The sequence below is a fragment of the Oncorhynchus nerka genome, linkage group LG24, assembly GCF_034236695.1.
Source record: "Oncorhynchus nerka isolate Pitt River linkage group LG24, Oner_Uvic_2.0, whole genome shotgun sequence".
Lineage (NCBI taxonomy): Eukaryota > Metazoa > Chordata > Actinopteri > Salmoniformes > Salmonidae > Oncorhynchus > Oncorhynchus nerka.
In genome coordinates, this window is record NC_088419.1 from 77,242,233 (window position 1) to 77,254,599 (window position 12,367).

General features: G+C 46.1%; 1 protein-coding gene across 2 annotated transcripts in view; it reads left to right on the forward strand.

Annotated features, from left to right (window-relative positions):
- The window catches only part of gmds (GDP-mannose 4,6-dehydratase), a 195,862-nt gene that overhangs the window by 17,003 nt on the left and 166,492 nt on the right, over window positions 1-12,367 (forward strand). The window contains exons 2-5 of one of the 2 annotated variants that reach the window (XM_065009167.1): window positions 7,286-7,330; window positions 9,099-9,186; window positions 9,522-9,542; window positions 12,220-12,329. In XM_065009167.1, coding sequence (XP_064865239.1) covers window positions 7,286-7,330; window positions 9,099-9,186; window positions 9,522-9,542; window positions 12,220-12,329 — 264 coding nt within the window. The remainder of the gene's footprint in view (window positions 1-7,285; window positions 7,331-9,098; window positions 9,187-9,521; window positions 9,543-12,219; window positions 12,330-12,367) is intronic. The other variant, XM_065009168.1, reaches the window with a different exon arrangement.

Genomic DNA, 12,367 nt, shown 5'->3' on the forward strand with positions numbered 1-12,367 from the left:
AATGGGCCTTTTCTTTGTTTTGGGGTATTACTCTGCTTTAAAAAAAACTTGTCTAGGAAAACAACACCGTGTTTTGATACACACTCACATCCTACAAACTCTCCTTCTTATTTTTTTGTGGGCATTTGATACACTGCCCCCCCCCCCCCCGTTCCAAAGACAGCGTTCAGTAATAGCCACACAAGGGGGACTGAGAGGTTTTCGGAATGCCAGGAATAATAATCATAAAGCGAAGAATCCGTGCACATCTCCTCTGTGATCCCTACTCCGTTGCTCGTAATCGCTCCTGATCGCCCCTCCAAGGCTGATTCTGCCTCAGAATCCGATTTATCTGGAGATCTGACAGGATTCAAGAAAGAAAGAAAAAAATATGTGGGTGCAGATCCTAAGGTCTAAATCTTCACATCATATTGGTGCTATATAGCCAAGCCAAGCTGGTTAAAGGTTCATGTAAAACATCTAATATTACACCCATCACTATAGTGTGAATCTGGCATCAGTCTCTTCCAGACATATATCTGCCTTGTGAGACTTTTATGGTAGCGAGTCTCGGGCTAAGCTAACCAAGTATGAGCTTATGTCCTTATAGGTGTTCACTTTTATACCCTGCTGCCATGAATATGAAATACAAGTCAAGGTATTAATAAGAGAGGGTGTGTGTGTGAACAGTAGCTGTGTGTGTGTGGGGCCAGCAGGGCCATGTCTGTCACGCCCCACTGTGAGAAGTCATAAAGTGATGGATTTCCTGTGAGGACAGGAAGTGCCATCAGAGCTCCCTCACTGATTACAGAAACACATTGGAGTATGTCAAGTAGTTCTGCACGCGCTCAGTCAGTCGTTTGTTACAGTGAAATGCCTGGTTTGGGCTAAAGGATCGGGATAGTGCTCACTCCAAGAGAATACTGTATGCATATCGTGCTCATTTACTCTCTGTCTGAGTGTGTTTGTGTGTGTCTGTTATGGCTGTGATGATACCGGTATCTCAGCATGTTTTCCATGGCAAAAATGAAAGCAGATGAAGACTGAACTCTTTGGTCCTTTAAAAACCTGCTATATGTGAAATACTGTGTCCCTTAGCTGGGACTGGATGACAACATAATGTTTCCAACATTAGGGCTGCTTTCCTAAACAAGTTAAATCAGCTTTGTTTTCGATACTAACGAGTATCTGATACTGGTATCGTCCTGGACCTAGTCTATGTGTGTGAGCTTGTGCACTCTACACTACGTGTCCTGTGGTCTGTGATTGCAGGTTCATGTAAGTCTATCAGCTCTAATTGCAGCCCAGTGGTGTGTCTGGCAGCCTCTCTCTTTGGTCTAAAGAAAAGCACATTAAAATGAGTTATTTATACACACTGACAAATAAGCACGCTCTGTACACACACACACACACACACACACACACACACACACACACACACACACACACACACACACACACACACTATCCAGGGTGGGACCAAAACATTTATTCACATTCAAAATCCTATTTTCCCTAACCCCAACCCTTAACCATAAAACAAACCTCCATTACAGCTGTCTCTGTACAGACATATTGTACATCTATTCTTCTACATCCCCAATATATTTGACACTCATGCATAACTTAGATAAATGTAAAATAGCCTCTACTTGGAAAAGAGTCCAGTCACAAAGAGCCTGCAATAAAGCCTTGTTATTTCAATCTTAAGCCAGCAGGGGGAGCCATACTAGTTTTCTATGGAGCATCGCTTATTTCTTTCATTTAACCTTTATTTAACTAGGCAAGTCAGTTAAGAACAAATTCTTATTTAGAATGACGGCCTACCCCAGGCAAACCGAGACGACGTTGAGCCAATTGTTCGCCTCCCTATAGGACTCCCAATCACGACCATGTGATTGGGAGTGATTGGGATGTGTTTTAGCCTGGATTCGAACCAGGGACTGTAGTGACACCTCTTACACTGAGATGCAGTGCCTTAGAACGCTGTGCCAATCGGAAGCTGGCTTATGTCTCTCCATCTTTCTATTTCTGCTCTGTCATGTTTTTCTCTCTCTCTCTCTCCCTCCATCTCTTCTCGCTCTCTCTTTCTCTACTGAGGCATGGCCATGTTTATATAGTCATAACAAACACAATCACTGGGTCTTGCTAATGCATCACATTCTCCCATAGTACAACTGTATAACTAGACTGAGATGCTATCATTGTTGTTGGTAATCGGTAGTGGGATGTGGGCAATGGATAATACTGTACTGGAAGGAATCACGGGAGTTGGAATTGCTTACCAATGTAACAGAAGCTTGATAAAATAATGTAGAATGTTTTGTCCATGCTTTCACTAATGGTCTGCACTAATTCAAATTCACGCACTATGCCTTCACTTTGACCATCGATGCCAAGTCAATGCTTTGGATCTAATGGTGGACTTAAAGGTGTTGCTGATGAGCTAACATAGCAAACATACTTCATACACATGGATTGGTTTGGCAAGCCTCTGCATTGGTCATTTGGCTAGTTAGGTAGTGTGTTGAATCTTTAGTTGGAACACACACACAAAGTCTATCTGGATTGTGGGCGTGTGTTGTCTAACTGCACTATCCTTTTGGATTCCAAAAGTCCTCACAAGGATAGTAAAACAAGGAACATTTTTTTTGTGTGTGTGTGTGTGTGTAAAGGGAAACTCTTATTCAATTTCCTCTGTATCCCACTATTGGACAGTATAGTGTATAACACCTCATCAGGTTCAGGTCTGTACTATGTAACTGTGGTCCTGGACTGGAACAGGAGGATTCCTCCCAAATTACACCCTAGTCCATATATATTGCACTGCTTTTGACCAGGGTCCATATGGCTCTGGTCAAAGGTATGTATGTATGTATGTAGGGAATAGGTTGTCATTTCTGACGCAGCCCTGCCAGAGGACCGTGGGAAGTACATCTGGCAGCACTGCTCTCCCCCTGGGCTAGACTCTGCTCAGCATTCAGTTGTATTGTCTCCTTGTCACTACGTGTGGCGTGGCATACACCTGGGGCTTGTGATTGGCTGGCTGGTTTGGGGTATACAGTATCTCACTGGACCTGTCTGATACAGGTTTGCTGTACATGACTCACGCCCCCTTCAGGTGTATCTCACACACTGCACCCTGAGAACAGAATGTATCGTTATTCACTAATCAGACTCCCACAGATGCATATGTTGTTCACTTAGTTTCCCATCCAGAGGGAAAGAGAGCAGTAAGTATGGTTACTGCACACAATGATACGATTATTGTGGATAGTCCGATTTAATATAATAGCTTGTTTAAAAACATGCTTTGCAAGAAGCACGATTTGTCTAATAATCCTGTTTACATGGACACACCTGAAATCAGGCTACCTGTTGAGATTTAGATAAATGCAGAAAATGGCCAATCAAAATAACATAAGAGGGAGGCTCGCGCTACTGGTGCTGGCACATGGCCATATCACAGACGCTGCTGGAACACAGATTACGCTGTTTACATGGCCTAATAATTCTAAAGATTGCTCAGAAAACCAGATGTTTTAATCGGCGTGTATAGACAAGCAGAGTTGTTTTTACATGACTATTGCCATAATTAGTTTAATATGGAATTATTAGTGTGCATGTAAACATACTCAGTGACAGATCAGTCAGATCCTCCAATCCCTTGACCCCTGACCCAACTGTCACCTCTCTGACCAATGGAATTTGTGTTTGATCTAGTTGCTGAAGAGCTGTCTGATTATGGTGTTTTGGCCCAAAATGAGATTGGGTGGGGGGGGGGGGGGGGGGGCTTTTCTGGTCTAGAGAGGGCCTCACTGGGAGCACTGGGTGTGCTGTTCAGATAGTGTGTGCATGCATCTGCCCACCTCCCCTGGCTCCCCATAACAGGAAACCGAGCGGTGAGGCCAGGGTTTATGGACTAAAACGGCCTCAAAAGAGCCTCTTGTTTTCAAACATTAAACCAACTCTTCATGTTTTTTTCCGTAATTCATTTGGCACGTTGATGTTTGACACTGGCACAGGGTCAGGAAAACATGCAGGACCCGGGGGACGGGGCATTGAATGGCACAGGGTCAGGAAAACATGACAGGACCCGGGGGACAGGGCATTGAATGGCACAGGGTCAGGAAAACATGACAGGACCCGGGGGACAGGGCATTGAATGCCACAGGGTCAGGAAAACATGACAGGACCCGGGGGACGGGGCATTGAATGGCACAGGGTCAGGAAAACATGACAGGACCCGGGGAACAGGGCATTGAATGCCACAGGGTCAGGAAAACATGACAGGACCCGGGGGACGGGGCATTGAATGGCACAGGGTCAGGAAAACATGACAGGACCCGGGGGACGGGGCATTGAATGCCACAGGGTCAGGAAAACATGACAGGACCCGGGGGACGGGGCATTGAATGGCACAGGGTCAGGAAAACATGACAGGACCCGGGGGACGGGGCATTGAATGGCACAGGGTCAGGAAAACATGACATGACCCGGGGGACGGGGCATTGAATGGCACAGGGTCAGGAAAACATGACAGGACCCGGGGGACGGGGCATTGAATGGCACAGGGTCAGGAAAACATGACAGGACCCGGGGACGGGGCATTGAATGGCACAGGGTCAGGAAAACATGACAGGACCCGGGGACGGGGCATTGAATGGCACAGGGTCAGGAAAACATGACAGGACCCGGGGGACGGGGCATTGAATGGCACAGGGTCAGGAAAACATGACAGGACCCGGGGGACGGGGCATTGAATGGCACAGGGTCAGGAAAACATGACAGGACCCGGGAGACGGGGCATTGAATGGCACAGGGTCAGGAAAACATGACAGGACCCGGGGGACGGGGCATTGAATGGAACAGGGTCAGGAAAACATGACAGGACCCGGGAGACGGGGCATTGAATGGCACAGGGTCAGGAAAACATGACAGGACCCGGGGGACGGGGCATTGAATGGCACAGGGTCAGGAAAACATGACAGGACCCGGGGGACGGGGCATTGAATGGCACAGGGTCAGGAAAACATGACAGGATCCGGGGACGGGGCATTGAATGGCACAGGGTCAGGAAAACATGACAGGACCCGGGGACGGGCATTGAATGGCACAGGGTCAGGAAAACATGACAGGACCCGGGGACGGGGCATTGAATGGCACAGGGTCAGGAAAACATGACAGGACCCGGGGGACGGGGCATTGAATGGCACAGGGTCAGGAAAACATGACAGGACCCGGGAGACGGGGCATTGAATGGCACAGGGTCAGGAAAACATGACAGGACCCGGGAGACGGGGCATTGAATGGCACAGGGTCAGGAAAACATGACAGGACCCGGGGGACGGGGCATTGAATGGCACAGGGTCAGGAAAACATGACAGGACCCGGGGGACGGGGCATTGAATGGCACAGGGTCAGGGAAACATGACAGGACCCGGGGGACGGGGCATTGAATGGCACAGGGTCAGGAAAACATGACAGGACCCGGGGGACGGGGCATTGAATGGCACAGGGTCAGGAAAACATGACAGGACCCGGGGGACAGGGCATTGAATGGCACAGGGTCAGGAAAACATGACAGGACCCGGGGGACGGGGCATTGAATGGCACAGGGTCAGGAAAACATGACAGGACCCGGGGGACGGGGCATTGAATGGCACAGGGTCAGGAAAACATGACAGGACCCGGGGGACGGGGCATTGAATGGCACAGGGTTATGGAATAGGGTGCCCAAATGGCACCCTATTCCCTATATAGTGGACTACTTTTGACCAGGACCCTGGAAAGCATAGGGTGCCATTTGGGATGCACCTGGGAAGGGAGAGGCTACATGGTGTGGTGCCAGGCTGGTGTGGTGCCAGGCTGGCAGTGCCAACCTATCTCTGGGTACCAACTACCAAGTCAGGCTGTGCTTAGTCAGGCTTCAGTGCCACCTTCCATAGAGCTAGACCCAGAACCAAAGAGCCAGAGCCCCCTCCTGAACCACAGTGAACCCACCTGAACCACAGTGAACCCACCTGAACCACAGTGAACCCACCTGAACCACCGTGAACCCACCTGAACCACAGTGTACCACAGTGAACCCACCTGAACCACAGTGTACCACAGTGAACTCACCTGGACCACAGTGAACTCACCTGGACCACAGTGAACTCACCTGGACCACAGTGAACTCACCTGGACCACAGTGAACTCACCTGGACCACAGTGAACCCACCTGGACCACAGTGAACCCACCTGGACCACAGTGAACCCACCTGAACCACAGTGTACCACAGTGAACCCACCTGAACCACAGTGTACCACAGTGAACCCACCTGGACCACAGTGAACTCACCTGGACCACAGTGAACTCACCTGGACGACAGTGAACCCACCTGGACCACAGTGAACCCACCTGGACCACAGTGAACCCACCTGGACCACAGTGAACCCACCTGGACCACAGTGAACCCATCTGGACCACTGTGAACCACTGTGAACCCACCTGAACCACAGTGAACCACAGTGAACTCACCTTGCCAAAGCAGGGGCCTAATAGAGCTGATCCTTCATACTGTGGTGACCACTGATTCCACCTGAACTACACTGAACTCCATCCTATGATACTGGTCTATTCTGAACTGTGGTAGACGGCCCATAATGAGTGAGGTTTCATACTGATCTCTTCTGACAGTGCTTAGCTGCACTAACATAACCATGATACACAATGAGCTACACATCCCTCTGACTTGAGTGGTGGACCATAGAAATAGAATGAATAAAATGGTCTTGGAACCTCTGACCTGATAAATTCATTTGAATTATATTTGGTTGGTGTGCTATGTTTATATCCTTAGCTCACAGCTCCCATGGAGTCTATACCGAGGCTGGGGCCTCGTGATGGTTGTTGTCATTAGGAGTTGGAAAGACAGCACAAACTGATCTGGGACCAGTTTACTCCAACATTGCTTAGCCTTGGTTGGTAGACTGAAATCTAATTCTCTTCCAACTTTCTTCCTCACATGTTCCCCTCTGGTCTGGATGGCCAGAGGTCTGTGGCCAAATCACCCCCAGACCCGGAGAGGAAGTGTTGGGGGGTGGGGTTGTGTGTGGGTAGGTGGAGGAAACTGGGATGGAGGTTAGGGAGAGGGAATGCCATGACTGGTTTGGAATGTCCCAGAATGTGCAGTCTGAGGGGGAGAAGAGAAGTTAGGCTACATGGGTACAAGACCTTATTGAATGGGTGAAAACACTCCAACACACACAGTCATGCATGTGTTGCTCTCTAACAGACCTGTGTGTTTTGTCTGTGTTTCAGGATGGCTCCTACCTGGCTGAGTTCCTGCTGGAGAAGGGCTATGAGGTGAGAGAGACTCCCAGGGAGAGGCTCCCAGACTGGGATACACACCCTGCCTCTCTCTTCTGTGCCTCAGACATCCACACTGCTATACACACACATTCCCTAGATAAGCTCTATCCGAGCTGCCGAGAGAAGACTGACAGGCAGACTCACACCTCAGTCACATCAGATATATATATCTTTTTGAAATTGAACCTTTATTTAACGAGGCAAGTTAATTTGAACTTTTAACAAGGCACACGTTTTAATTGAAATGAAGCACTATTCTCTCCAATCTCAAAAACATTTGTGAAAGTAGGCTCAGTGCCGTTATCTTCACTAGGGAGGGTGCCGGACTATTGAAAACGAAGGTGCCAGTAATTGTGACACCTATTTTTTATTCGATTTTGTTTTATTAACTTGTTAAACAACATTGCTTTCTCTGAGCAATTGTCTTAGTATATTTTTTGGAGCATGCAATAATATAGCTCAGTATTTGTATGATTTATTTTATACAGTCTTTTTTGCTCATCTTTATCGAGGGTGCCAATCATTTTGGACCTGCCTGTAACCTTTGTAACCTCTGTGTGACACTGGCTCTGTTAACCTCTGACCTTTAACCTCGGGGTCAGACCATTAACCAGGAAATGGCTGTTATTATATGGCCATGAGCGAGATCATTCATCACTTTCACCTGCTGCTGTTACGCACTGTTCTCAGGAGCACAGCTCCATCAAAGTCAACATGGCCTTTTGGTCACACAGTTTTACAGGGGGCTGCTGACTGAATAGGAGTACGTAGCTAAAACTCTTGCTATGTGACTTCTGTGACATTACATCAGACACAAACATACCCACACTCTCTGTGCGAGCTCTGGATCTGTTTTCTCTGCAGTAGCTGAATGATTTAATTTCCCCTGGATGGTTTAGCAGTATCCCCCCGCCCCACACTTTTACATATTTTATTTAGTAGATGCTTTTATCCAGAGTGAAATTCAATTAGTACATTTAACAAAGGTAGGTAAAACAACCACGTATCACCATCATTGCACGTAAAGCCGCCTTCAAAATAGCCGATATCTTCACAATCAGGGGGGATGATCGAGGCGCAGGCAGGAAGTGGAGAGTGAATAAAGGAAGTGAGGTCTGGGCACGATGTCTTCTCAGTAATGTGCTCCCAGTCATACCAGCCCTGCTCTTGTGGAACTAGCCCACAGTGGACAGGAAGTGTCTTCAGGCACCACAGGAAGTGGCTCTGCTCCAGGCTCCAGACTGGGGACTCGTTGCGAGGGGGGATGATAGAGAGACGGACAGGCAGGCAGGAAGTGGAGAGTGAATAAAGGAAGTGTGGTCAGGGCACAATGTCGTCTTAGCTGGGGAACTGGGGAGCACATTACTATCTCTTCACAACAGAGCTTCCTATGCATCCCCAGAACTCCCCCAAAACCACCTCCCTACTCCCTCACATGTAGATTGGGAGATGGGGAAGGAGAATGTTTGGAGATTGTAATGAATCCAATCTATCTCCTAGAGTCAGGGGTTGGAACCAAAATTATTTTTCAATGGTTTCTACTTTTTTTTTTCTTTTTTTCGTTCCACTTTTCTGACCAGCAAAATAAAGTTTGATCCTCTAAACAAGGTGTATTTTGTTTCTTTCTGTTCCTTTTTTAACCTGTGAAATCAAGTGTTTTACATTTAGCTCATTAAATGACTTAACCAATCAGTGCGATTAGAGCTAGTTGTTTACATGCGTGATGGACAGATAAGTGTAGCCCATGTATTCCCCCCTGCAGGTTCATGGTATCCTGCGAAGATCCAGCTCTTTCAACACCGGTCGTATTGAGCACCTGTACCAGAACCCCCAGACACACACTGAGGGAAGTAAGTACTGACCTTCAACCTTCTGACCTTCAACTCTTCTTTAGTTAGTTACAGTTCAGCTGGAGCTTTAAAGTTACTCTCTTTATATACTCATACAGTACTGTTCTCATAAAAACAATACAAATGATTTCGTAGTATAAGGTATTGTTAAGTTCACAATTAAGTTGGGGTAAGCCTAGCGAACTAGGAAAATATGAACCATACTAAAAACGAAAATGCCCACTTTTATTTTTGCTACTTAGATGTGCAGTGATAAAATGATAACAGCATTACTGTAAGTTTGTTGAGCTCCTCTAACTTATCTACATCTAACTCGTTATCATTATTATCACCAGAGGATGGAACTACAGGTGGCCGTAAGTGTAATTTTACAATTAATCAAACATCAGGTTGGTTATCTGAAATGGGAAAATGGGTGTCTTCTGAACAGTAGCCTCCACTATTGCTACTCTGATTATACCCATCTCTTTAGTTGGTCTTTTTGGTGTTGATGCTGTCTCATTCACTGTAATACTGAGAAAAAAAACTCATAGTAAATTAAATGTAATGGTGAAAAATGCCATCTCTGTGTTTGGCATAATAGTCACGTTAACATCAAAAAACCAGACAATGAATTTTGCTCTATAGCGCCAGTCGTATATGTATGCCTTAAGGTGAAGGGGTGTTTTACTCTCTGAGATCTCTCTTACAAGCTTTCAGATTTCAGTTTTCAAATTCTCAGAACACTCGGACAGAGAGATGTGATTGGTGAGACCTGACAGCCATTGATGATGTCACTATTAGCCATTTTATCTTCAGGCACTGGAGCAAACAATTCAATGTGCCTTTTAAATCACCCTCTCTGTCATGACTGTGCTCTTTTTTCCCCAATTTGTTTTCATTGATTTGACCTACGAACTATGAACTCAAACTCCAATCTCCTTACTGTGTATTATCATTATAAACCGTATCTATTACAGTGGAGCAAAAAAGTATTTAGTCAGCCACTAATTGTGCAAGTTCTCCCAATTAAAAAGATGAGAGGCCTGTAATTTTCATCATAGGTACACTTCAACTATGACAGACAAAATGAGGGAAAAAAATCCAGAAAATAACATTGTAGGATTTTTAATGAATTTATTTGCAAATTATGGTGGAAAATAAGTATCTGGTCACCTAAAAACAAGCAAGATTTCTGGCTCTCACAGACCTGTAACTTCTTCTTTAAGAGGCTCCTCTGTCCTCCACTCGTTACCTGTATTAATGGCACCTGTTTGAACTTATCAGTATAAAAGACACCTGTCCACAACCTCAAACAGTCACACTCCAAACTCCACTATGGCCAAGACCAAAGATCTGTCAAAGGACACCAGAAACAAAATTGTAGACCTGCACCAGGCTGGGAAGACTGAATCTGCAATAGGTAAGCAGCTTGGTTTGAAGACATCAACTGTGGGAGCCATTTATTAGGAAATGGAAGACATACAAGACCACTGATAATCTCCCTCGATCTGGGGCTCCACGCAAGATCTCACCCCGTGGGGTCAAAATGATCACAAGAACGGTGAGCAAAAATCCCAGAACCACACGGGGGGACCTAGTGAATGACCTGCAGAGAGCTGGGACCAAAGTAACAAAGCCTACCATCAGTAACACACTACGCCGCCAGGGACTCAAATCCTGCAGTGCCAGACGTGTCCCCCTGCTTAAGCTAGTACATGTCCAGGCCAGTCTGAAGTTTGCTAGAGAGCATCTGGATGATCCAAGAGAAGATTGGGAGAATATCATATGGTCAGATGAAACCAAAATAGGACTTTTTGGTAAAAACTCAACTCGTCGTGTTTGGAGGACAAAGAATGCAGAGTTGCATCCAAAGAACACCATACCTACTGTGAAGCATGGGGGTGGAAACATCATGCTTTCGGGCTGTTTTTCTGCAAAGGGACCAGGACGACTGATCCGCGTAAAAAGGAAAGAATGAATGGGGCCATGTATCGTGAGATTTTGAGTGAAAATCTCCTTCCATCAGCAAGGGCATTGAAGATGAAACGTGGCTGGGTCTTTCAGCATGACAATGATCCCAAACACACTGCCCGGGAAACGAAGGAGTGGCTTCGTAAGAAGCATTTCAAGGTCCTGTAGTGGCCTAGCCAGTCTCCAGATCTCAACCCCATAGAAAATCTTTGGAGGGAGTTGAAAGTCCGTGTTGCCCAGCAACAGCCCCAAAACATCACTGCTCTAGAGGAGATCTGCATGGAGGAATGGGCCAAAATACCAGCAACAGTGTGTGAAGACTTACAGAAAACGTTTGACCTCTGTCATTGCCAACAAAGGGTATATAACAAAGTATTGAGATAAACTTTTGTTATTGACCAAATACTTATTTTCCACCATAATTTGCAAATAAATTCATTAAAAATCCTACAATGTGATTTTCTGGGGTTTTTTTCTTCTCATTTTGTCTGTCATAGTTCACGTGTACCTTTGATGACAATTACAGGCCTCATCTTTTTAAGTGGGAGAACTTGCACAATTTGTGGCTGACTAAATACTTTTTTGCCCCACTGTATGTGAATCTGATCATCTTTGCCCAGATGAGGCAAAACTCCATTGAGAAGTGATTCACTGAATCCAGTGCTTGAATCCAGTCAACTGACAAGATTCACTCAACTTTACGGGAACAGAAAACCCCAAAGGCCACCCACCCAAATGATCTTCCCGTTAACGTAGTATCATCTACTCAAACTGTACGTTTGTTTCAGGTAGTGTGATGTCGAGCTTTTCAACAGGTGTGGGTCAGTTCTTTCCAGGTTTTGCTTTTGATCAGTAATGATCTGTAATAGTTGTTATAAGCTATCATTGTCTTCTGACAGGTGCCCTCACCCTGACATAACACAATGAATATATAACTTATCCTGTGGTGTTGGTGAGCTCTTTATGGTACCTGGGTGAGGTGTATAGTTATTATTGCCCTTAGTAAGAGTTTGTGTGTGTGTGTGTGTGTGTGTGTGTGTGTGTGTGTGTGTGTGTGTGTTGTGTGTGTGTGTTTCTCAGACATGAAGCTACACTATGGGGACCTGACAGACAGCACTTGCCTGGTGAAGATCATCAACCAGGTCAAACCTACAGAAATCTACAACCTGGGAGCCCAGAGCCACGTCAAGGTAGGACATCTACTTCCACAATGCTTTACATTAGACTT